This window comes from Meleagris gallopavo, chromosome 1 (assembly GCF_000146605.3).
Source record: "Meleagris gallopavo isolate NT-WF06-2002-E0010 breed Aviagen turkey brand Nicholas breeding stock chromosome 1, Turkey_5.1, whole genome shotgun sequence".
NCBI lineage: Eukaryota > Metazoa > Chordata > Aves > Galliformes > Phasianidae > Meleagris > Meleagris gallopavo.
The window spans coordinates 10,318,742-10,346,741 of record NC_015011.2 but is presented as its reverse complement, the minus strand read 5'-3'; the positions used below and the strand labels follow the sequence as shown (position 1 = coordinate 10,346,741).

Sequence of the window (28,000 nt, the reverse complement as noted above, 5' to 3'; positions counted from 1 at the left end):
GGTCTGTAGAACACTTCTACAGGGCTGCTTTGATTCTCATTCTTAGCTCATGACAGTCGAAAGGAAGGGGGGAGGTTGGAGCTAAAGAAAACTTTTAATTCGGGTACCATCTCAAGAACTATGTTAAAAAGAAAATGAGAGCTCCTTGAAAATTGAAAGCAAACACAAAAGCAACTCCCACAGGACCTCAAAAATCTCTCTCACCATTCTGGTAGAAACAAAGTATGATCCACTTGCATTATGAGTAAAAACTAGTTTATATTTCCCACAATTTGTTACCACATTTGCAAAAGGAAGCAAAGATGTTAGAAACAACTCAACTTGCAGATCTTACAAATTTCAATTTAAATGATGTTGTAATTCTTACCCAAGTTTTGAAGAACTTGATCTCTTTCAAGTTGAGTGTCTCGAATCTTATGTTGTAGCATCATTAGTTTCTCCTCATATTGTTTTTTCAGTGTCTGCAATCTTCGCTGGCTGTTCTCTAGCTCATCTATTAGTTTCTGCTTAATGGCTATTTCACAGGTGATATTTGCCAAGTCAGCTTGATAATTTTCTGAAATAAAAAGATTTGGATAATTAAAAATGAAGATTCCTGTTAATGTAACAATGAGAACCACATAATTGTGGATTCCTCCTGCAATGTTAGGGTCATTTTATGGCATGTAATTTTACCTATGAGAACTTCAGACAAAATACAATGCAGCAAGCAAAACCACTATCTGGAAATCCTGACCATATCTCTCCTTTAAACACCCTCCATTCTAGGAATGGGAAAGAAGGAAGTAAAGATATCTTTCACTGAAAACAGTTACTCAGCTGTTGTAATTCTTTACATTTAAATCTCAACAACAGCAATCTGTCTTTCCCCATAAAAAGTTTCACAGGCTGTGAGAGTTCAATCACCTCAGGGCTGCACAATAACTTTCATTCAGAAACCCAGCAGGTTAGAAAAGGAAAATTCAGCTACTGGCAGACTCCAATGGGAGAACTTCCCTTCTCTGGCTTATGGAAAAATGAAGTCAGAATCCTCAGAAGAGAAGCTTCAGTATTCACGAAGGTGGAATGAGAAGATTTAGAGGGAAAAGTAAAGAAAAAGAATTAATCCCCACACAAAATTTGTAAATGCTTAACTAATTGCTTTGTTCAATCAGAGGTTTTTTGTTTTTTGTTTTTTTAAGATTACGTGCTCCAGAACTAATTTTTAAAATGTGGATTTATTTCAGGTTCTGCAATTGTTGCTAATTGCTTATGTGACTCTCAAACATGCAGGAATCAACAGCCCTGATTTGCCTATTTGGCCCAACTCATGAGTGAATTGCTGGTAATGTTCTTTCTCTCCATGGCAATCCTAATTTGGATGCCACAAGTACACCAGATGTTGATGCTTCTACATGAATAGCCACAACATCTGCGAAGTGACGAAGGTTATGGACTTCCAGCATTTCAAAATTAAATTTTACCCTCTTCCAAATTAGCCAAATGGGAGCTGTCAATTGGTGATTAGTCCTGAGTCACAAAAACAACCTAGTACTTTCGCTTCATATATTTTAACTAAAGAAGAAATGCCTTATTAAGCACTCAATAGCTTCTGTTGAATTTTAAAGCCAGCAAAGAGACACTCAATCAGATGTATGTTTTAGCACCATAACTCACAAATAATTCACTGGATATACAACCAACAAAGCATTATGAACAGCATTGACAACATGCTATCTTCTCTGCCAAACAAACGAAAAATGAACAAACACACACACATAAAAAGCCAAGAATGGCACACAGGATTCATACAAAAAATCTGCAGAAATATTGCAGTGACATCACCTTTTTCATCAGAGTCAGAATCTGACTCATCTGAGCTTTCAACAACTTCCATGTCATCTTCATCCTCATCATCTTCCTCTTCTTCATCTTCATGATCACTTACTTCCTGAATTTCCTCCTACAAAATGTGGAGTGGAAAGACATCAAAACGTATCCACACTTCTCCATCCCCTGTTCACTTCCTACAATCACTGAGAAGCAGCAATATTCACTTCATTCTTTCCTAATTTTCTTTCAACAACCATATAAATCAGTACACAGACAATAAACAAATCAACACAAGTACTTGTAAATACTTACTGCTTCCAATTCATTATTTGCTCTCTCCGAAGTGCCTTTTTCATCTCTCTTCTCCTGCTCGTTATCTGTGTTGTCATCCTTAACACTACTAGAAAAGGCATAGACAAAATATTCACAAACTGAAATAGCAAGTGCTTCCCATCCCCCAAAACAGTAAGTTTTAATTCAAAACAAAGATGAAACCAAAGTGTGTTTAGACAAAGTATACAGGTTGTGCATGGGTAAAACACAACTTCCAAGCTCCTACAAAAAACAAAATAATGCTTCTTTGCTTTTAATCTTAGTTTGCCCAGTAACATTAATGAGTATTACACTATTTTAGACCATATCACATGACTGGGACAATCAAAATATATGTTTGTAAACCACAGCTGTACTCTTTTTGCATGGAAGTTGCAGCATACCCAGAACAGCTTTTACTAAACAAAGAAAGAACATTATGTGCAAGTACAATATACATTATAGATACACGCCCTCAAGTTATAACAGAGTCTACCATGCCTAAGTTTTCTCTTAAGGTTTATGCGTATTTCCTAACATATCATACTATAACTGTTTTTTGGATCAGTTGTCTACTTAGACATCAAGAGAATGCTCCAAATAGGCAAATATAACAAAAATAGTTCAGAAAAACAGAATTGTTGCAACAAGATTGTGTTTCAAAAAGAAACTTTCCCAATATTTTAGTATACGTCTGTGTTTCTGTTTTTCAGAGTACGATTCAAAACTTATGTAACTGACAAGTACTCTTACATTCTGTCCTCTCTTGAGGACTTGGACTGTAACCATAGTGAGGGCTTATACAAATTGCAGCAGTTTTGATTTGGTGTATTAGCCATTAGGATGGCTTCTTAACTTTTAAGTGCACAGCTGAGATGCCACATGCAAATGTTAAAATTTTAAAATTGATGGCACTCTGCAAATTGTCCAGGACAAACTATCAATCCCTCTAGAACTACACATGCAAAATGGAAACGATTCTCAATAGAAAGGAAATTGTGACAGAACTGGAGTAGACACATTAGGGACTAATAATGAAAAACATGGTTGGGATCACATAGGGTGGACTCTACTTCACCCAATTTCAACTGCATAATGGTGGGACAAGTTATGTGCTGTCACTGATCAGGCACATTCATCTTCCTCTACTGACACCAAGAGGAGCCCAGATGAGAGACAGAAGTGATAAATCCAGTACTCAGTGCAGTGACAAAAAAACGTTCAGAAGATTTGAGAAACTACTCAAATCTAAAAGTCACTTTAAATAAAAGAGCTCTACTCTGAAGAGTGCTAATTAAGAGACAGTGCTTCTACGTATACGCAGTTTTTTTTCTTTCTGTTGCTTTTTAAACAGATCAGATGGCTCCCCCTGTCCCACTCCCCAGCAGTGGCACAGAGCCCAGTTGCAACTGATCAGAAGTGGGCAGACTGCCTTCTCTTGGGCAGCAGCCTGCCTCCATTAGAACAGAAAACAAACACCAGACAAGGAACACTGAGCCATGCAATCTCATTTCTACAGATTCTCATCTCACTCAGCCGACATGTTCTGGTTTGTGTTGGACAGCAAGTCTAAGTGCTAACAGATCCTGGTTGCAATCTTCATGCAAAATGAGAAAAAATTCCCAGGTTCCCTTCTCCTGCAGCCAGTACAAACCACTAGAGAACTTGAGTTCTGCCTAATGAATGGGAGAAGGCAGGAGGAAGGAGAGCCAGCAGCTCCTCCAGGCAGAACCACACTGTTTAATGGGTATTCTATTGCTCTGTGGGTTCACATCATCACTCTACGTGAATCCAACATGGGGTTTTTGGATCAAAGTATATAGCTGATAAACAAAAGCTCCTTCACATGCTTTTAACAGCAGCATATTTCTCTTTTAGAGCCTTCAATGTGACTGTTCTCTGTGACTATCTAATATATCTACTACCATGGCCGAAATCGAACTGAAGGAATGGTCAATGTTTCAGCAATGCAATTTCAATAAATAAATAAAACTAAAGGGACTATGAACAGACTTCACTGAAGTGTAAAGGCCCAAACTCATATGCTAAAATTATTAAGTTGCTATATTGCCTACTATAACATTTTATATGATATTAGCTACAGCACCTTCCTCCTGCCTTCCATCTCATACAGGCCAGGCCATGCAAGAAAGAAAACTACCAAATTCTACAGCGATTCCCAAAGGCATCACCGTCCCACAACTGCTTGCAATCCCAAAGTCAACCTCAATTCCACAATAGAGATTTCTTCCTTTTAAAGCACTTGCCGAAAGCCAAAATACAGGACAGAATTTTGAAGAGCCAAATGAACTACTCTTGGGGTTAAGAATCTACCTAACTTCTTTCCTTGTATGACAACCAGTTAATTGAAATGACAGTTAATTAAAAACCTGGGAAATATTCCAACCTTCTTTCTTCTTGACTGCTTTCCTCAAGTTTCTGTAGCCTTCAAAAGCACGAGGTACAGTATTGGAAGGCCAAGTCAATGAAGGACAAACCAGACAGTGAAAAGCGAAAGTGATAAGAAGGTAAAAAAATGATATATGAGCTCGTGGAGTTTAAAACAAAATTTTAAAAAATACTGTCAAAAGACAACAAGTAGTAAAAAGGCAATACATATTGAACAGTTGGAAAGTAAACAGAAAACAAAGCAGCAGCATTTGTAGGTTAACTAATCTGTCACTGCCAATGATTAGAAATTCAAGTTATACTCGTGAAGAAGTTATATATTTCACTTTGAGAATTATTTCTAACATGAGTTCAAAAATCTTAGTCCTAAAAAGAAAACTAAAACGAAACCAAAGAAACCCTCTTTACTTTTTCCTGTTAAAATTGGCAAGTAAAACACTGAAAAATTCAATAGGTGCTGCCACTGTTATATATTATCAGCAACATCGCAGAACAAGGATCAGATTTTTATTTTTTTTTAGTAATAATATTCTGAATCATATATTCTGAATTCAAACTTTTTTTGAACTGCAATTATTTCTTTTGTTTAGAATCTTATTTGTTTTTAAGTTAAGAAGAGAATTGCAGTTTTTTGTTGTTGTTTTTTTTTTTCTTGGGATTCAGAAGTACATTCCAGTGATTGCTTGTTATTAAAAAAAAAAAGACATCAAAAGCAATGAGATGGACAAAAAGTTAGTATTTTTACTTGTACTTTTTCATCCTTAACAAAGAGCAATATTGCTGTTTAGAAGTGTCTGCATAACTTAACTGTAGAATGTCCTAAATTATATTCTTCATGTTCCCATTATGAGCAAGCTTTGAGTGTGAGCCCTTCCACTTGACACTACCTGCTACCTTTCTTCAGTGCCAGCTACATGCTAACATGCCGAACCTCATGTAATTTTATTCCTAATTTAGATTAATAAAGGTTACAGAAGTTAAAAGACAAAAGTCAAAAAAGGTTACAAGATGTGTAAGGTTGACTAACAACTGAAAGAGACGTGGGAGATTTGCTGTGGGACTTCTGGTGAGTATGTCACACAGTTTGTGGAAGTATATGTCAGTATTTCAGTTGTCAAAGCATTACAGGGGTGTAAGCCGTTTTCAACAATCTTTATGATGCATGCTTATTAAAGGCTACAGATATGAAGCAGTACATACCTGCTGCTTATTCAAAAACTAATTTTTAGGTCTTTGGGCTACTTCAGAAGAATTTATATAAGTTGCATGTACTTAAAACTGCACCTTTAATCAATCATACTGATCCTCATGCAGGTAATGAGCAGATCAAGAAAGGCAGTAAGGGCAGAGCTACTAACTAGTTTTACCAATCCTATTTTCATAGGAAAGCACTAATTAGACAACTTTAAAATAATATCAACCCTATAAAGGAGTAGTACAGTAAAAGCAGCTAAATGCCTGTAGGAAACAGAAGTAGAGCAAAGAATCCCTTCCGAACTACAGGGTAAATGGTCCCTTTGCAATACGTCAGTATATCCATTTCCAACACCTGACATTTTGGCAGAATAAAAACTTACAATGATATGTCCCAAAAACAGATTTTACATTTCATTAGTTATATAGAAGCAATCTGCAATTTTGCAGTCTCTCAAATTCTAATTCTTAGCATTTATGGAATTATTTTCCTGACACATGCAACTCAAATATAAAAACCATTTAGAAGACTACAAATGGGCCAACCCTTACCATACTTAAGACTAGAAAATGGAAAAAGACTCTATAAAATGGGATCATAAGACCCATTTTGAAATGTAGGCTGCGCTTTCAAAAGGGCTCTTTCAACTTGAATTCTCTTTTGGTTCTCAATTCTATAATGCAAGTTTATTACAATTAGTCCTCGCCCTTGGGTCAGACCACTGGGTTATCCCACTGACAATATTATCATCCTGGTGTAAGCATCACTGCTCATAGGCACATCTTTAGAAAAAGACCAAAATTAGCACCTACCTCCTTTATTTACTGCTGTAGAAAACTTCCAAATGTTTTTGTTTTGTTCTGCTTTTGGGGAGCTTTTTTTGGTGCCTTTTTTTTTTTTTTTTCTGGTATTTCTTTTAGAAGTAAACATCTACTACAGTAAGATCTATTACTCAATATATGTAGTAACTTTTATGTTTTCTGGTCGCAACCCTGTCAACAATCACCAAATACTCAGACACTAACTGAACAACTGGGGCTCTAAGCATGTATTTAACACATGCTTAATTTAAAAATTTAAAAACATACAAAAGCAAATCTTCTTCATAGAACCATAGAATGGCCTGGGTTGAAAAGGACCACAGTGATCATCTAGTTTCAATCCCCCTGCTGTGTGCAGGATCGCCAAGCACCAGACCAGGCTGCCCAGAGCCACATCCAGCCTTGCCTTGAATGCCTCCAGGGATGGGGCATCCACAACCTCCTTGGGCAACCTGTTCCAGTGCTTCACCACCTTGTGTGAAAAGCTTCCTCCTAATATGTTAAAAAACACTGAAGTGTTTGTCTGAAGTGAGGCCAGAAGATTCTGCTGCTTTCATTTAATACTTCCACCCTCTCTTCAAATTTCTACAAATGTAACACACAAAATCAACTTAAATACCCATGAAAGAGTGTCCTGAAAAAAAATGAGATGCAACAAAGAATTTAGTTATCATTAAAAGGAGTGTTTTCCACAAGTATCAGTCATCTGTATAATGTATGGATTTATGGGTAAGATTCCAAGCTGCACATCTCACTAACACAAAGCTACCTTATATTTCTACTGCATTTCAGGTTTGTTAAATTTACTGTTGTCGTGTAGTGAATAGACGAGAAGCACTGAGAATTGCAAGGAAAAGGAAAGACCTGTAATAGAATCAAAGTCTTGGAGCGCACACATTCTTGCTGTACTAACTGCTATCTAAACAGGCATTTATATCAATGTCTATGAGCATTTTAGTAGATGAGAAATTGGACAACAAAAAACAGCTAAGCATGACGTTGCAGAAAAGTAGGAAACCTCAAATTAAAAACATTAATAAAAGCAGAAGGTAGAGAAAGCAAAAGAAGCCATTGCAGGAGCTACTAAAGAATTCCCAGCTATTAAGAATATCTTTTCTTTGACACATGGAAGGAAAAAAAACGTAATTTTTGTTCTTGAAAATTCTTTTTGAATTTCAAATGCTTTAAAGTTAGGGAGAGCACCTGTGCTTTTACGGTTATGCATAACTATGACATAAGAAAAAGAATTGTTATATCAGAAACATTCATTCTGTAAATAACATATATTCCTTCGGAAGAAAAGATTCAAAAGAAAAACAGCTGTTCATTTGATGTGTAAAAGGGTTTGTGGAAACACTAGTTAAGGAACCAAACCCCAACAGCAACAAAAGATGTATTCTGAATTGTCAAAGTTTAAAAACTAAAAATAAAACATACACTTCCTTACTAATACAAAGAAATAAAACTATTATTTATACACAACCTTTTTTTCTTTTTTCTTTCTTTTTTTTCAGCTTTTCTAGATCTTTCTTGGCTATATCTAGAATTTCCAGTGTCTCTTTTTCTGAAGAAAGCATAGAAAATGCAGATGGTCCACCAAAGTATGTGGATCTTGTTGAAGCTCTTGACAAGTTGCGTCGAAGATTTTCATTAACTGCTTCACTTTCTAATAATTTTGCCCTTAAAAAAAAAAGCAAATACACCTCTTCAGTATCTGCAATTGTAATGCATTATCTTCAGTTTTAGAAGAAACTACAATACAAGATAAAAAAACAAGCATGGTAAATCTCCTGGTCATATGACTTTATATGGTGGCTACGGAAACTGTACACATTTAATCAAAGTAAATTCTAAATGAACAATTACTGAACATCTACAAATACATAGAGACACACTATGTTAACAGATACATACAGTGTATATAGATACGTATGTTCATTACACAAGAGCTACTGTATAATATAGAATTAATACTAAGTGGGAAAGCCATATACATATATATATATATATATATATATATTTTTTTTTTGCAGTGACGTAGTTCCAAGAAAGAAATGCAAGTGTCTAGGATATTAATCATCTTGAACATTTTTAAGAGTCATTTCTCAGTGCTATAATTTATATCAGGTTATGAAGTTACCACAAAACAACAGTGTCAAATTTTGCACAACAATCAGTCAAGTGAAGTATTCAGCTGCTAACGTTACCAGTATTTGTTTTAAATGAAAATGATTCAAAAGACATATTACATAAATACCTGAGATCTTCAATTTCCTTGATATAATTATGAATCATGTTGCTAATTTCTTCATTTCCTTCTCCTGAAGAGAGAGGGGAATGGTAACACTTAATATTTTCATACAGATACTAGGCACAACATACCAGCAGAGAAATAATCAGATGGGCTACACGTTTAGATCTTATCTGATTCACGAAATGTATTTCTTTTTTAAGCTGTATTAGGAGCTTGGTTCCTTCTTGTGTCCTTGATCAGGACTATTGTAAGTAACTTCTTCTATTCTGTGTTCAACTCCACCTACATTAGTAACTTTCAATAATGGATGTATCATAAATCAAAAAGATCCCAAAAAAATGCACAAGAACAACAACATATTTGTAGTATTTCTATCAGTTGATTGTTTTATGAAGTGAAAAGCAAACAGTCGCCCATCTCTGCGTCCTCACACATGTACTTAAATATTTAACATTGGGTAACTAAGCATACAAGTAATTCCTATCCAAAGGGATTATTTCAAATTTCATGTTGCTGATAATCCTAAACAAATGGTACAGAATCCCAACCTACTTCTATTAACAGAAGTCTCTGGAAATAGAGGTGAGAGCTATACGGGTGCCTTTTACTGCCAAAGCAAGTCCTGCATTACCTTTTACAAAACATATGTCTTCCAAGGGATCCGTGAAGCAAGAACATGAACTGATATGAACTCATGTACTCATTAAGCAGTTTACACACAAGTAAGCACAACGCACCCACAGCATACCTGCTCTGGCTAGAACTTGGTTGGCCTGATCACTCACAAGCTGCGTTACTCTGGCTCTCAGTGCATCAATAGTCTCTTGCATGGCTTTAATTCTAACACGCAGATTATTGTTTTCTGTTTGCAGCATAGCATTTTCATGAAACATGTCATTGATGCTTTCAACGCCTTCTTCATCTATAATCCTTTTACCCTTAAGTAAAAACATAAGTGATTACTAGTAATAAAAAATTATGCGTAGAAAAGCATTTTTAATATTATTTTTAAAATCTATCTATTTTAAAGGATAATCCACAGATTGCTTAACATTCCACTTAGATGCAAAAGATGATTCTTTCAAAGATTTCAAAACAGTACAGAAAGTTGCCAAAGCACTGATATCTGCAAGATACTGATCCTAGCATTTTGGTCCTCCCTGCACAGTTCCACATTAGCCTGAAATAGAACTTCTTGGAGAGATTTAGAAATGAGCAGACCATTCTTTATTAAATCAGGATACTTCAAGAACAACAAAGGGAGATAACAATGGTAGCCACACTTATTGCTGAAAACAGTATGCTTTGACTAAAATTTCAGTAAGAAATAGGCATTGTGTGTTATGAATATCTGACCTGTATAACTGAAAAACCATTTTTAAAGCATAATAGTTTTAGTTCTCGAGTAAGTATTTAAAAGCAACATACAATAATTGGTACATGAGTAAACATGTGAACAATCTAAACTGTGATCATTTTTCACTTTAGAAGTGACTGTTTCTCATCGCTGACCATGAGGATATCTGGTAATAACTGGAAGTGTTTTACAGATTAGTGTTATTATTCAATTTTTTTCTTTTTCTTTTTTTTTTGCTTGTAAAGCAGAACTAGCCAAGAAAAAACAAGCTGTGAAATTATAATCATTTTAAAGCAGAAGAAATCCTAAAACAATACACTTACTGTTTTGTATTCCATAAGTTCCATCTGTAGCCGTGTAATCTCATTGCGCAAAGCATTTATTTGCTGACTAGCCCTATCCTGATTAACCATCACCTTGTTCTTGATGTTTCGTGCACGATTCGCGTACTTCAACGTGTTCAAGGTTTCCATGAAGTCTCGATCTGAAGGGCTCACACACGCTATCATGAGTGTTTGACTGCAAGTTACAAACATAGGTTTACAAATCAAGAACAAAATCAGGACAGACAGGCTAACAGGTCTTCAAGTACAAGGTGAAACAAGAGAAGAGACTTCATAACATTTGAGTAAAGATTCTAGACTAACTCAAAGTACTGTAAGAACACTGTCAACCACAAAGTTCCAGAACTGTTACATCATGAATCACTCTAGTATAGCATAGGAGATGTTAGATCCTTATGCGTTAAACTATAAGAGCAATTAACGGATGCTCCTAGAAATGTTTTCCTAATACTTATGTAATTTGTAATTTAATACAAATTGAGATTTAAATTCTTAAAGCCAACCTGAACTTCGAATAGTGATTTGGATCACGTAGTTGTCAGGACTCATTAATTTACAAGGTGCCAACCTACTTAATCTGAATGTGCACCTCTAGATGCCCATATGTGCCCAGAACAGCCTAAGGTACCTATTGCCCACCTACTGTTTTACTGAGATCCTGATTCTCCTGCATTAAATTATCTCTTGTACTCTATCAGAAGACCAAAATATAGAACTTATCCTTATTACCTCTGGCAATAAGTGTATTTTTTTCACTTTTCACAACATCTTTACTTAGAGCTCTTCCACAAAAAGCAGCAGGAGCTGAGTTCTATTCCCAACACTGCTTCTGGGCTCCTTCAACACCCTCTAGTCATCCCACTGTGGGATACACAGGGTGAGTACATACGGCATACTTCAAGTAAGAGACAGAGCAGACAGAGCAGCAAGAGCCAGGGCGACAAAAACAGAAAACAAGCAAAAACCTTCTTACCAACTAAATGTTTTAGTTAATCAATTGTGAAGAGGAGGAACAAGATCCCACCCTACCCTTGATCCCTGGAGCTCATGCTCATTTCACAACAGAAGAGAACAATCCAGAGGGGTCAAAAAAGAATTCCAGCTATAGATCACAACCCAAGGGTGTCAACATGCCCTAAATTCTCTGCAGACGGGAAACACCTATATTTGGGCAGACTGAATTGTCCCTATCAGGCTCTAGAGGAACACGCTTTCCTTTGTAGTATATGAAAGCGTAGCTGTTGTGTTAGGTGTGCACAGACTGCATTAGACAAACTGGATTCTGATCTTCATCTCCTGTAATTTCAGCTGAGACAAACAAATTACTGCTTGCAATCCTTCCAAGCCAAGCAATTATATTCACCATTGGAAACTAAACTGGAAAGAGTAGCTAGCCTGCAGATATGGGAAAGACTCAGTATAGAATGAATTTCAGCAAGTCTTCCTCAGACCTCCAGTACATCATTGTGTCAGCTCCACAGACTGCTGAGGTTCAGTTTAGTTGTGAAGAATGTACAAGATTAAGACTGTTGTGCCATGAATTTAGAATGTGATTACTTTTTCAAGCCTCAGACAACTGGTTCTGCTAGCTGTCTTGAAAACTGATTAACCAGAACTCTACTTCCCTATCTGTATTTTATAGGAGACTCATTTTTAAACACTGTTCTACACTTTTAATTTTAACATTTCTTTGGAATGCCTCCTTCCAACCTAAGGGAATTAGGTTAATAGAATAAGTCAGAATCATTGTTTAAATGCACTTTCACAATTACTACAGAATTATAATTAAATCAGGATTACAGTCAGAATAGTAGACTGATACAATGCTTTAATCATCACTAGCTCAGGATCCACTGCAAAGTAACCTGAGTCACTTCCAGTAAATACTTGCAAAGAGAAAAGATAATGTGCATTGTAATAGCTACAGTGGAATTTGGAAAGCAATGGAACAGATTTCTATTAATCTAATCTGATTTCCCAGAGGAAAAATTGCATATTTATTAAAATTAAGCTCTCCCACCGTTTCTGTTTGCTAAAGCATGGATATGAAATTATTTAAATTGTGTTACAGTTTATAACATCTCCTTAAGAGCAAACTGCTAATTTGACCTCTCTTATTTATATTAGCTAAATAATCAAAATGAGGTTGGAAGAGTGGGAGTAGAGAAAAATTTAAGATCAGTCAGGAACTGACAGAAATAATATTTCTTAATATTCTTGTAAATGCTCTGGGACAGCATTTGCTGAGCTTTTATAGTAAACTGTGATTTCTCCTGAAGCACAGGAGAGGGAGCAGTTGAGCTACAAAACAGGAAAATGTTTTGAGTCAAGGTATCATTTTAGATAAAGTGAAGTTTCAAAAATGACCATTAACTACTGTATTTGGTATATAATCAGTCAAGAAATTCTTTTTTGTAAATAGTTATTTCTAGGAATGGCCTAGAGATATGTATATGATCTTTCCTGATTTTTTTCCCCCTCGTACTACTGGGTTTCTTCCTCCCTTAAACACTAATGAACATCACAGACCTTATTTTACTCACTTTGGCTGTCTCTCTGCTATTCTGACACTGCAATGCTGCAGGCTGCTGAAGTTAAATGAAGTTAAATCATTCCTCTGTTCTCTTTCTCCCTGTTCTTCTGTGAAACAGAACACTTTCACCCTCTTAAAGACAGCAATCAGCCGTATCAGACTAAATGGGTGAATATACATACTGTCTTACTGAAATGTACTCAACCACACTGGATTTTGTATTTCTACATGCTCACATTGCATGATTGCTTGAAGTTTCCCGTGTCTAAGTCTCTTTACTCATGTCTGTAGAGTACACATATAGAACAGGTTCACAAGAACAGTCCTAGTGATACAGATGTTTCATTTTACTGGGTTCTAGTTCACCATCAGATAGATGGACACATACATAATATCCTGAGATAGGCGGCCATGGTAAGAGATGGCAGCACGTGTGCTGAGCTGCCTTGTTCAAACAAGGTACTTTGTGCCTGGAACCTGACACTGACCACACCAAGCTCCTGCTCACGGGGATCAGAGCAGACAAGACAGTGAGGCTGTGCCCACGAGGACATGCAGTCTTAGCTATACCATCTGATCGGCAAAGTCTTTGTTTTAGGCCTTCATCCAGCTCTTACAAGGCCTAGCTTCAACAGAAGCCAGCGTCTACGAGGACTTGAAAACATGAAGTGCATTTACAAAAATAAATACAAGTACAAAGTAACATTTATGCCCAAGCTTTAGTCCCTTGAATGCAAAACAGTCACCTCCATAGTGACTGATTTCAATTATGGTAGAGGCTTGGTACTAATAACCCAGTTATTAGTATACCCATTTCTAAGAAAAATAATGGGATAACCACATGCAGGTAAGGCATAGGACTAAAGGGAAATCAGTGACAAAAAGTTTCAAGGACATATCTTAACATAAAACTTCAGATTAAGAAGTTAAAATAGCAATAATCAGATAAAGCTTTCTAGAGAGAATTCTGATATGGTTTTCATTGGTTTTTTTTGTTTGTTTGTTTGTTTTGTTTGTTTTGTTTTTTACAGCTTCACATTTTAAAGTATTTTACAGCAGTAAGGAAAGAAAAGTTGCTTCCTGTATGTTACTATGCCGCAACACATCAAATGCTAATATTGTTTAACAATTAAGGTAGGGGGAAAAAAGCAATTTAAAAAATCTCCACTTGAAGCAGAAAGCTTTAAGATATGCTGTAACACAGTAACATTTCTGGTACCCATAATCTAAGATGAAGGACTTACCATTTACCTGGAAACAATAACTTCAAAGCAACTCAAAGCCTCGTGTTTAGTAAAGCTATAGCAGCAGTGAAAAGAATGATGCAAAAACCATTAAAATATTTCCTTGCAGCCTCTCTCCAACAGAGATTTATTATTTCTGTCATGGTGATAGGTTTAAGGGTTATTTTACTTTTGGAAGATCACGTAGTCGCTCACTTTCATTCAAAATAAAGCACGTACAATGTTTTCATACCTGTTTCCCCCTAGAGAGTCTTGGAGTAGTCTTGTAAGCTTTGAATCTCTGTATGGTACGTGAGTTGCCTTCTTACTTTTATCTCCCAGTGCACTTATTACATTGCCAAGTGCCAGCTATAAAACACCAAATCACATAGCACAGAAGTTAAACTCAATTCCTGAGATTTGTTTTAAAATAAGTTAAAAACTGAGGTCATAAATTGTGGAAGAAAAAGAACACACATGAAACTTAACATACAAAAAAAATATTTCTGAATGCTTTTTATGTTGTACAGTTTACAAATTTCCATGCTAACAGTGAATCAGATGACTTGCAGTCTTTTATCCTCAGGAGAAAAGAGCTTAGCACAATGGTGTGCACTGTCTATTGAAATCTCACATCAGTAACAAACTAAACTTAGAACTACTTCATGAAAGAGGGTAGATTTAGGGAAGATATAAGGAAAAAGTCTTTTATAGTGAGTGTAGTGAAGCACTGGAACAGTTTGCCCTGAGATGTGGTAGAAGCCCATCCCTGGAGACTTTCAAGGTCACGCTGGATGGGGCTCTGAGCACCTGATGGAGCTGCAGCTGTCCCTGTGAATTGCAAGGGAACTGGACTAGATGACCTTTAAAGGTCCTGTACAACTCTAAGGATTCTTAGGATTCTGTGTAACAAACATTTTGTTTCAATGACTATTAAAGCTCATCTATGTCCCTAACAGTAGCTATATTCTTTTTAAGAATTGTTTTTATGAAGCTGCTTTATGATAAGCTTAGAATAATACATGGAACATTACTATGATAAACAGAATGTACTGCTCTATGGATAAAAATCTTCAAATGCAAATTAGTTCAAGATTTAAGGCTTTAAATTATGTAGTCGATGGCAATCAACTACTAAAAAAGCTTTATTTCATGTTTATAATCAGCCAAACATTTGCCTGTGAGTTATTTTTAATACACAACTCCATATATTTTAACAGGATTATTCACACGCAAATTAAAACACATTCCTCTAGGTGGCATTCTGCACAATCAATTCTTAATACAGTCTTGAAAATGTTTTACTGTATCCAACAACAGCAGAAACGCATACAGTCCACTTTCTGTAAGTGTTTGCAACTGTTTAAACCACTTTTGTCTGTGTTTCCCAAAGCTGAGGGGCAGAATTCAGGGAAAATGAAAGTTTTGTGCTTATGTAAAATACTATTTTTGCCACTTTCACTTTCACCCTTGGACATCCTGTATCTCATTTCCTTAAGGATACATTTGCTTCACTAAAACCCTAGGTTTCTGTTGCCTTTATGCTTATGTCAGTGATGGAACTGAAGTGAATTCTCTTCCACTGACTACAAGATACAACCACTATCCTGATAGTAAGAGAATCACCAATTAAGTTCCTATTGCAGCCCTGATAATATACACTAGAGCAGGAAAAAAAAAATTCAATATGTTTTCAAACATGAAATGAACTTGTGCTATTGAGCCTTCAAAGAGGAACTGCACAGCCTACACACAGCCATGTAGCTAAAAACAAAGGTGCAAAACCACAATCTTTACTGATAATCTCAAGTTCTACTTTTCAAATGTACTCATAATTAAGTACAATATTTAATAGCTAATTAAAAAAATGCAAAAAGAAAGAGCCAGTACACAGATAAAAAAAATGAAGTGATGCTATCAATTAAAATATTTCCACTTTGAAATGTTTTGCCTAGTAAATTACAATTTACACTACATTTCATAACATAGAACCAGCATTTAATTATCAGTTGAACTTGCCCACTGTCCATGCTTTCCATGCCTCTACTGCTTGCAAACAACTTGCAAATTTTCTTCAATTGCTTGAGTCTTGAAGGAATTTAAAAAGCTAACGAGTGAAAGGAACTCCACAAGGTATTTTAATTATCTATACTTCACAACAATTAATAAGCAGTATAACTAGTTAGGGTCTAGTTCAACCCAGAAAATGTAAGAAAGCTAGAGCCTTGTGAGAATCAATATGTTGATCTATTAGACCTTATTCTACAGGCCTCATCTGCACATGATGTACTTCTACAGAAGCAAGGGATTTAGAAATAGAGTCTGTACCAACAACCTATGGAAACTAATTGCAAAATCTTACTAGTCCACAGTTGATGGAAATGCCTTCTTTTGCTCTTTCTCCCGTAGCTCCTGTTCTCTTTAACCTTTCAGATCCTGCTAGGTCAACAAAATGGAACTTGGCAGTAAGAGTTTCAAACTCATTCATCTCAGCAGATTCAGATATTATCCTGTTATCAGTGGCATTATCCTGAAACAAAGGAGAATCCACAAAGCTTGGTAAGATCTTTATGCTAGTCAACCACAAAGTTCAATCAACAATTATTTACAGGAATAGCTTTTTGTCATGTCTATCTCTTCCTTATGTACTAATTATCTTATAATAGCAACAGCATTTCTTGAGAAAACCTGATTCAGTAGCACTTACTAACATATCAGCCTTTAAGACCCACCTCTAGATGCTAGTCAATATCTAGAATATCTATTATTTCTAAGTATCTAGAATATCTATTATTTCTAAGTAAGGCCTACAATTGTTTTTGGGGGGATAAACAGATGTTTACAAAATATTAAATGAAATGGTTATGACATTATTACCATCCAAAATTATAGAACAATTTAGTTTATAAACCTGGCAAACAAGCTGAAGTTACTTTGATTTTACACCTCTCCAATTCCCATAATCAGTTTCATTGTGACTTGGGTGTTGCATTTTTTATGCCAGTTTTCCCAGCAGCCAGCATTCCATCAGTACTTTCAATTTGACCAGGAAATAAGGACAGCAGAAGGAACATGGAAAAAAGAAGAGCTTATCAGAGAATCATAGGATGGCCTGGACCTTCTTCTCTTTTTGCCCCAAGGGACAGGAAGAACCAACACTTCCAGCATACCCAAGGCAGCACAGCTAGTTTGCCAGGGAAATGCACCATGAGTAGGGACTAGCTCCTTAGCTTCTTACCACTTCATACTCCAAAGCACAGTAATAAAGTTAGCTTTTATCATGAGCATGTGGGTGCCCCGGTCATCCACCCCAGAGAACATAAGCACAGTGCCAGCAGCCCTGGAGAAGCTGCAGTCATAACAAAAGTCTCCCAAAACTTACACTACAGAAGGCAGCAACAATGGAAACTTGGGCAGGATTTCTCCCTGCTGTCCATAAAGGTTTTGTATAAATTTGTATTCAGGCAGTATTTACGGGTCTGACCTCTGCTCTCCTGAATGCTGCAGGGAAAGACAAGGGTGCTGCCCTCACAGCTGTGAGCCCGGATCCAACAGTGCCCTACTCCAGACAGTGACACCATCCTGCTCACGTCTCTCAAGAACGGGAAGAAAACACAGCCTATCACAAAGCAGAAGGCAGTGGCTAGCTGCCCTTCTTCATGCCAGCCTCTCTCATAAACCAGGCAGGGCCAGAGGAGAGTCCTGCAGGGCTCTGAATTTGAGCTGAAACATCCCAGCTGCTGAAGAGTGCCCACAGCAGGCAGGCTGCTCTGTGATGCCCCTGGGTGAGCCAGGCAGTGAGCACGTGGACAGCTTCAAGCACAGCCTCCAATCTGACACCTCCACCACACAGTGATTCAGGTGCCCTGACAGTTCCTCTCCAAATAAGGAGACAGCTGCCCTCACCACCAGGTCCACAGTTCTGATGTGCAATGCAAGAAGTGTTTCTAACAAGGGTATAAAGCAGGTCTACATACCACAGGGGACCAGAGAGCAACCCTCATTTTGCCTGCAAATAATTATTTTTAGTGTTAAAAAATAGAAGAAAGAATCCACTCCCCAAAAATTATTACAAATCCACTATACTGTGCTTAAAAACACATTATCTATATACCTACATACTCAGGAGTTCAATGAAATAACTGCATAAGGTTACAACACATCTAAACAATTAACTGATATAACTAAAATAAAAACACTAATCATCAGAATCTTATGTCTTTTTTTTTTCTTGCTCCTTGCTAGAAACCAGCACTTCACCTGGAATACCCAGCACTTTCAGTTAGCTGACTGCAACCTTAAGCCGACTAACTGTTAAGACACTTAAAAACGCTTTTCCAATTAAAGACAAATTATATTTTAACTTGGTTACTGGGGTATGTTGCAACAAAATACAGAAGAAAACACTACAGGAGAATGGGCAGGTTCATGTAGGAGGCTGCAATTTATTGTTGCCTCTGGCTAGAAGATGGTTACATATGCACAGATTAAATCAAATTATTATAATGCTTAGCAAATTCATTGAGCATGATGATGACTGTAGCATCTTTAGTAAGTGTAATTCAAATGTCAATTGCTGCCAAAACAATATTCACATTCTGAAAAACGGTTAAAGTGAAGCCAGCAAATAACACAATCACAGCAAAGACACGTACAGTGCTAAAAGCAGGACAAACTCTGGTCTGACATAGATGTATTGTAAAGATAGCATGCGACCGTGAGCTCTGAACATTCATCTGAGTACTGGCCGTGGTTCGAGACAAAGCCCCCAGCTTCAAGCACTGCATCATCTGGAAAACAGACAAAGAAGGACATTGCATGGCCTGCAATTTAAATAAAATGTGCTTTGGTTTAGATACAAGTAAGCTTTTTCTCCTTGTTATCATTTCAATTCCTATATGCAAAAAAATAGTAAGATTTTTAACATAAGGTTTGTTGTTGTTGTTTGGTTTTGAAAGAAATTATTTGAATAATTGTATCCCTCTTTTTACTGTCCCTTGGCAATAAGATGGCAATCTTCCATTCATCTCTAGCAAAAATATACAACTTCTGTACTTTCTGTACAAAAACATATAGTACAGTGGCACTGTATCAGAGCTGCAATGTACAGACACTTTTGAATGGCAGTTTACCTCACATCAGTCATCATGCAAAGTTTTCCTGTCACAGAAAAAAGTAACATATGAGATTTGGGAGATCAGATTTACATATAAGTCAAAATTCCATTTTCCAGTGGAACAACACTGTTTGCAGATGTCGGTTTCTGGCATTAAAGGAACACTAATATTAGACATTACATTTCAGTCTAGAGAGAACAAAAGAAAATTTCAACTCAGTTTGCACCCAAATTGTCTAAGAGGCAGAAACCTGATGTTAGCAAGTGTAATCTCTATTTGCTCACTGAACAGAATGCTAACTATATTTGCTTCTTTTTTGTTTGTTGAAGATTTCCCCAGAATTGAGTTTTGAAAAGTGTTACAACCATTACTATATCAGGATGAAGAGTAAGAATGAAGTGTGAAAGGTATAATGACGTTTAGCAAAACATACAGGTAACATTTTTAGAACACATTCAGTACGTTACAGAGAAATTTATTTTCAGTGGTCACCTCCGATTCTCCATTCACAGTTCGGGTTGTAACTCCCACTGTATAAATTCCTCCAGCTGAATCTTCATGTATTTTAATATTTGATTTTTTATTCTTTGCATCAATATCACGAGTGGTATCAAAGAGATCAAGAATTTCTTCATTGTAAAGCTGAAGGGAAAAAAGAAAAAAAAAAGGATATTATGTAAGAAAAGAATTCCTCCAAAGACTGATATACATGTGTATGGCACACGCAGAAGGTTCTAAATATCCACCATATGCCAAGGCTTTCAATAAAGGATGCTGTGAAAAAACACAAACTTACAATGACAATAGCATGACAGATGGAACAGTTGCAAATCTGCGCATCTTACTATTATGCCACCCTAAAAATCAACAGCTTCCTTCACACAGTCAGACTCAAGAGAATTACATGGTGGGCCTGGGTGACAGCAGACACTTTCTGTTTTGTTGGTTCAGTTGGCTGAACCCTCCTCCAAGCCTCCAAGCTCTTCAAACTCACGCCACCTGCTCTACTTCCACCGCACCTTTTCTCATTTTCTCCCTTTTACCATAATAGCTCCATGTCTCTTTTCTCTTTTAGATAAACTACTGCCCTACAAAGAATTTGCCATGTAAAGGGAAACATTATTGCAGGGAAAGATCCAAACTAACCTTAGTACAACAAAAAAAAAAAAAAAAAAAATTGTCACTTTTGGGGTGAGTTAGTAAGTTAAATGAATGTGTGTGTATGTCACTGAATATCTCTATTTTAGAGAAGCAGGACTGTTCCTGGCACAGGCACATACACTTCATCTGAAAAGTGTTGGCATGGGTGCAATCAGGATTACAACATTGCAGCAACTCATACCTTTATATTGGTATTCAACTACCAGTCTGTATTTTAGGACTCCTGCAGTCACATTTGCAATGTTTCATTGTTTTGTTTTTAAGACATCATACAAATATCCACAAAGAATTCAGAAACTACACTTTAATAGTATGGTTGCTACCCCTTACACTACTACTACTGCAGCTGCACAAGCAGAAAGAACGTCACAGTACCTCATGTTCAAACTGAGAGAAAAGATAACAGAACAGCATTTCCACCGTCCTTTTCAAGTTCAGAATTCTCTCTAGAATTCTGTAGTAGCCAGAGGGACTAAAATCACTGCTTAAGATTAACAGTGACAAATCAGTGCAGTTTGTTACACTTTAAAACACTTACAGGTACAGAACACTGGAAGACCTAGTTTACTTCAGCAATAACAAGACCTACGGCTTTTCTCTTAGGTAATACAAAAGATTATGTGGTATTGTTTTTCTCCCCCCATAGTTGACAAAGTTGTGAAATACTGAACTAAATATTACATATTTAAAACAAACTCTTCCTGAAATTGATTCTCCCTGTTAATATCATGTAAGTGTCAGATTTTATACGTTGGCAAAGAACATAAACATTATAGTCAAAGCAATCAATCTAGAAAATAGATATATTGGAAGAAGTCTCAGCATAAAAGCTGTAAGACTTAAACCAACAGCTGCTGCAAAACAGAATGATCATGAGAGTTACAGCCTCTCATTAGTAGCTGTGCCTAAAAGAACAAAGGGAACTGTTTTTCTGCAGCACTGATTTGGGATTTCTCTGGGCCTACTGGAAGAAGTAGTGACTCAGAAGCCCAGTTCTATGCCACTGAGAATCACAAAGTATCTTATGCTAAGTTTCTTTTTTCATTAAAGAAATCAACCAAGTATACTGAACTGATTTTGAAAACTGAAGAAGTCTACGGGAAAGTTACACAAACAGGCTAAGCGTGGTTCAAGATGTAAAGCATTACTGATTTCTTGCTTTGAAAGTTTCACGAAGAATAACAGACAAGCAACAGCAATAGCCCCCATGAGTAAATGTGTGGTATAGAAAAGGACAAATGACAACTACCATAATTATTTCTACACTTCCAAATAACCCAGTAAAGAAAGCTACTACGATAATTGGAATAAGATAAAAAGGCTCTTTTCATAAATTAAAAAAAAAAACAACAAAGCAAACAAACTATATAGAATTTCCTTTTGAAATCTGGAAAATTAATTCAAAACATCTTGTGGGAAAAGAAAAGAAGGGTCAAAGTAGCAACCAAAAAAAAAGCATTTCATTTGCTTTGCAAAATACATAAAGTTATACACACAACCACACACACATGCACAGATCACACTTACCTCAAGGAACTGTGCGTTTACTTTAAAATCTGGAGGAGGAAGTCCTTGTTTAATAGCAGCTTGTTTCTTTTCTTCAATACATCTAAAAAGATGCTTAACAGCACGTGATATAATGCCCTGTTCCTCTTCTGTTATGTTGACATCAAATCCAGTGCCCATGGTGTATGTTTTGCCAGCACCTGTCTAAATAGAAAAGTAGTACTCACTAGAACATATGGATTATCACAGTGAAAAGTGATTTCTGAACACTAGTACTAGATGGAGATTACAAAGACAGTTTTTGTCATTTTTACAATACTAAGTGCAACAAAAATGTCTTTTTACAAAATGTGTAAACTGTAGTTGTTGGACAAATTTGAGCTATGGATCAAATTCAACACAGGTGGGGACCAGTTCAAATTTTCTTAACCTTTCTCCTACAAGCTTCCTCTAAGCTGCTTACATCAGTCTTAAGTTATCATATGAGGTCAAAAGAATAGTCAATGTTTTCAAAGGAGACTGCTAATTAAAGTAGTTTTGTTTTTTGTTTTTTTTGTTTTTTTGTTTTGTTTTGTTTTTTTAAGTAAAATCAGCATTTGCAGTTCTTTACTAAAGTACATTAAACAGTTCGCTTAATTAAGATGTCTGAATATCACTCAGGAGAAATATTACCACTGTCCTCAACCTATACAAAGCATCTATACCCTGACTAGGAAAACAGCTTAATTAAAAGTGAAGTCCTATAGAAAATAAGATAGTGTGGATTTTTATTTAATTAGCAGCTCAAGTCCAAGACAAAGACAGTATCATGTTGTCAAACATAGTCTACTAAACCAGATCTACCAACTGTTTTTTGTACACCAGGGCTAGACTTCACCTAGCTAACTTGAGATAAGACATTCAATGGTACTGAAATTCAGCATCCCACTAAGATCAACTTCCATGTAATAAATTCCTTAAAGAGAATTCAGAGGACAAGGTATTCTCTGTGCTCAATCATATTTCAGCTTTTAACTAAAAAAAACTGTGCCCCATTTACTGATGGGGAACTATCTGTTCTCTAGGAAAAGACTTTGGATTCTGGTCCCTAGAAAAAGAGAAGCCTGGAGTTCTCCAGAATCCATTAACAGATACCAAACATCCCCTTCCCCAAAGCATCTGAAACTGTAAATGGATTGACAACCACTCAGGAAGAATTTCAGTACAACTTACTTCTATAAATCAATAAATCAATAGATTGAGTCATTAATTTGCTGCATTAAAGGGTGAATTCGGGAATTATATGGACCCCACTATTTTCACTACTACTATTAATTCAAGCCTACCCATACACATCTGCTGCATTCCAGTTGCCATTAAGCACAGAATCTGTACGGACTCCTAAACGATATTCTAAAGAATATCTTGTTTACATTAAAACCAAGCCACCAAAAACAGGTTCGTGTGCTGTGAAACTTAAAACATCAATTACAAGAAACAGTTTGTGTTTATTTCAAAATAAATACTTTAAATAAAGTTGTAAAGCTTACCTGGCCATAAGCAAAGACAGTTGCATTATAGCCTTCGAAGCAACCTTCAATCAGTTTTTCTATACACTGTATATAGATTTCTTCTTGCTGTGAGTCAATGTTAAACACATAATCAAAAGTGAAGGCTTTATCTTTTCCCAAGAACACTTGAGGTTCACCAGGTGTAACAGATGTACAAATATGGCATCCTTCAATCTTCTCTTTGGCTAGCTGCGGTCTAATTCTGTTTTAAAAGAAACAAAAAAGACTCATTCAAAGTTCATCATTAAAAAGAAGAACATACAAACAACATAAGAGACCTGAAAAAATAATTCTTTTACCGACTGAAAAATTCTCATTTTTCAGGAAGACAGCAAGATTCCTGCTGCCTGAACCAAAGTACTGTCACAGCCTCACTCACAAAAACATTTATGCAAACAACAGCATCTTCCCTGAAGGTTCACCTCTTAACTTCAAGCTGACGACTAGCCTGTAAACTTGATATTTCTGTATATAAAGGATGCATTATGGAAGAGTAACCTGCATGATTTGTTTCACACCTTGAAATCAGACTTTCTTGTTTATCCAGATGACTTCTTATATTCACTGTAAAAAGTTTTGTTTTTTTTTTTTTAAGCAACAAAAGTATGGAAAAAAAAAAATGTAAGTAGTAATTTGGGAGCAGGGATCCCAAAGCCCACATATTATCTGAAAGGAAAGCCCCTCTGCTATCATAGAAAATAAAGGAAGAAACACGAGCCTTCTTGCTTCTCACAGAAAAGAACACTTCCATGTAATCCTTGATTTTACCTAAGCACATCTTCACAGAAAAGAACAATTTTTAACAAGTTGTAAAGGTAGGAGTGTCCTAATTCCTCACTAATTCCTTACTGAGAAATTCCAGCTTTTATCTCAGTTTGTTCAGTTTCTGATAAACAAGTTTGAGAAGCACAGCCAACCTAGACTTCTTATATATTACAAATGTATTGTTTCCCTGCATCCACAGTCCCACGGCAGTCAGAACTGAATTCATGAACTAGCTCTGTGACTAAAGCAGACCGTGGAAATTTGTGAGTCAATTTGTTTAATAGTTAACTACCAGGAAGAAAAAGCTGTGGCCAACATCATAGCATATTACTCCAGCTCTAATTAACTAATAATTTGTTTGCTGAATCAACTTCAAGTTTTTTGGGGTTTTTTGTTTTTTTGTTTTTTAAGTGCTTCCAGGTCCTAAAAGAAATACATTATTTCAAAAACACGCACAGCCTTACAGACAGTGGAAAAGTAAGGCTAAAGGTAAGGCTAGTAAGACATCAGCAGTATAGCAACATGCAAACAAAATCAGGGAACACTGTATTTAGGTTCTCCATTCAAATCAAACTTCAGGAACTTGTTTCCTTCATTGCTGCCACTTTCAATTATACCACACTGAAGTTGAAGATCTGTACACACAGAGTACACTTCAGGCATATTCATACCCTAAGCTTTACAGGCTGCATTCTACAGTAGTGTTTTGTTTGGAGTAGCTGCATCATTTTGAAGAAAACTGCCACGATATCTTCACCTAGCACATGCTGGTTTGGATCACAGAGCACCCGCAGTGTGCTCAAATTATACCCCTTTCAGAAGAAACAAAGCCAAAACGCTCCTCTGCAGGCACATGAAACTTGTTCCAGAACCTAATGGAAACATAAGGGTCCAAACATTGCCTACTGATCTACTGTGACCGTGCCAGTGCCTGCTGGCTGTTAAGAGACTCTGAATGAATTAGTCTGCTGCAGCCCACTCAAATTATATGACCAGACACATACTCTGATTCAAGTTAAGAACATCCTGCACAAAGCACTATCTTCTTTTTACTGCTGACGAGGAGTTTTTCAACTCAGGGATGTGCATCGCTGTCAGGAGTATTTCTCAGACATTTCATGCTAAAAGCTTCATTTTATCCCACAATGTGACACTTCAGAGAACAGCCACAATTCATTCCTAAGGCCTTCTGCACATTAATTCCTTTACAGAAAGTTCATTAGCAGCAGAAAATGCCACCCTGTCAGCATATCCTCTGGAACGGAGTGAGAATCAAGCAAACCTTTGAAAAATATCGTTAGAGGAATGACTATAGGATGTGTAAAATAGGCATAAATATTTCAGAGCTAGTATTTGCATTTCTAGTATATAAAATAGGTCACAGATTCTCTCTCTATACACAATCATCCTTTTTCTCTTTAAGCAAAATAAGAAAAATCAGGAGTTACATAGCTCCTTTGCTAACAAACTCGATCCGCGAGTAGCAGCATCCACTCATCACAAAACCTGACTGGCATAGGTGTAGGTAAGCTTGTGATAAGGTTACTTTCTTCTAAATTTACAAACATTCTGTAATAAAGTAGCTTTTACTTCTAAGTAAAAAGTAATAGTTTTCAAAGTTCAAAGTGATATTCATCATACGCCTTTCCAAAAAAGCATCCCATGCAACTGGAAAGCAGAGCAAAATACATTGTAGCACATTGCCTATAGCACACAATATTGAGAAAATACCAGCTGGGTGGGTATGCCTTATTTTTATGCCTTATTTTTATGCCTTTATGTCAGCCAAAAAGCAATGAAATGCTCATTCTTATGCCTCTGCACTGCCTGCCCTGGATTAGCAATCAGTTGTTCTTCCAAGCATGAAGCTTGAGGGTCTCTGAAGTTCCAGATGTTTCTCACCCTGCCTTCTGGTAATGAAGCCTAAATGACTTCTTCAGAAGATCAAGTGGAAAACGTTCTCAAAATTAAGTAACCTTTTCTGCATCCTAAAAGTCCAACTTGACCCGCAGTTCCAAAAAGCTTTTAGTACTGTCTTGTAAAATGAAGATTGATAATTAATACCTTTTCTTCACATTTTCACTTTTTTCTTATGCTTTAGGTTTCAAAATTAATTTTCTACACAGAGGGATTCATGCAATTATGAGATGTACTGAATAATTTTCTCCCTCCTAATACTAAATAAAGGACTCAGAATGACCACAAAGAAGAACCGCAAGCCTAAAACATAAAGGATTTGCATCATTTCCAAAGATGACGGGACAGCCAAGCAACCTGTTGTGCTGCCATCTGCAAAAAAGCTTTCCACAGGAGCCTCCCAGTAAGCTCCCCGGCCTGAAACTGAGCAGCACTTCCAAGCACTGTTCCAAAAACCAGCACAGCAGCAACGTGCTCAGGTGTGACTGCTATCAGACCACAGCAAGACACTGCTCCAGAGACCAGCAGAGCCAATGGAAGCCTGTGACACAACCAGCAGAATGTCTTTCCAAAAATGATGTGCGGTTGAGATCTTCACCATCCAACCCGTGATGTGTTCAAGGGACGCTTCTTGTTCTTAATGTTATTGATAAGTTCAGCAACAAGCTAGCACGATCAGAAAGCAACAAACGCCTTACTTTCAACCTGACTTATGAATCACCCAACTGAATTACCTGAAGTTCATAGCTCTCAAAGTCTTTCCACCTGCACTATGTGTGCGATCCAGGGAGTCTCAGGCCTCGTGGAAGTCAATTTCTGCTCTAGCACTGCCTTTAGGAAAATTTCCTCCTCCCTTCCCAGCCCCACACATCAAATAGGAAAACTTTCTTATTTTTCTGCTTACAGCCAGACCTTTCCCACTCTCATGACTTAATGTGGTCACTTCTGCCTGCAAAGCAGGCAGCGCCCACACTCTGAGATGTGAAAGAGTTCATTTTGGTCATTTCTCCATGCCCAGATCCCAGTCTGGCAGTCTGCCGCCAGGATTTTCTCCAGCACCAATACGACTTCGCCCATTTTGTCTTCTGTATGACCCCACTCCACCTGTTTTTCAGGCTACTCTCTTAACTGTATACAATCAGAGGTTTTCTGTCTATTTCCAATCACACCTCCTTAGATGTGGCAACTTCCCAGACTTTTTACGGCACATCCTTCCCCCACCTTCTCTCCAAAGCATGAACGCACCCAACCCTTGTTTTTATGTACTTTTGCAAAGCCTCCAGGCCACACACATGAAACTTAATCCCCTAAATCTAATCTGCCTCAGCACATTGGGACAAGCTGCCTAATTACAGAGGGTTAAAATATCCAGTGATGGCATAGTAATGCACTGCATTGTCCTGAAACTAATCTCTCGGTAGAATAGGTGCATAATGCCTCTCCTAAAAAGTATCATCAGCTGGAACTGACTCGGATTATACAGTTCAGGGGGGCCAATACCCCGTGTTATGCAAGCCATCAAACTTCCTATAATTAATTTCTGTTTAAATACATCATAGTATTCTTTTTGAAAGTATCCTTAATTTATTTTCAGAGAGGAAAATAGTCACAGTGATTTAGAAGTACGTATAAAAATTATAACACACAATGTTATATACACACTGTCATAGGTATCATATATTTTTTTTATTATTATTATTATTTATTTATTTTTATTATTATTT

The 28,000-nt window shown here is 36.7% G+C and overlaps 1 protein-coding gene across 1 annotated transcript in view; it reads right to left on the bottom strand.

Moving 5' to 3' along the window:
- KIF21A (kinesin family member 21A) overlaps positions 1 to 28,000 on the bottom strand; it is a 46,061-nt gene that overhangs the window by 17,527 nt on the left and 534 nt on the right. Inside the window, 14 exon segments of the mRNA XM_019611092.1 lie at positions 368 to 556; positions 1,825 to 1,942; positions 2,125 to 2,209; positions 4,532 to 4,573; positions 8,035 to 8,229; positions 8,807 to 8,870; positions 9,552 to 9,741; positions 10,484 to 10,679; positions 14,514 to 14,629; positions 16,623 to 16,790; positions 18,916 to 19,050; positions 19,870 to 20,019; positions 22,066 to 22,248; positions 23,574 to 23,796. Of these exon segments, the coding sequence (XP_019466637.1) occupies positions 368 to 556; positions 1,825 to 1,942; positions 2,125 to 2,209; positions 4,532 to 4,573; positions 8,035 to 8,229; positions 8,807 to 8,870; positions 9,552 to 9,741; positions 10,484 to 10,679; positions 14,514 to 14,629; positions 16,623 to 16,790; positions 18,916 to 19,050; positions 19,870 to 20,019; positions 22,066 to 22,248; positions 23,574 to 23,796 (2,054 nt within the window).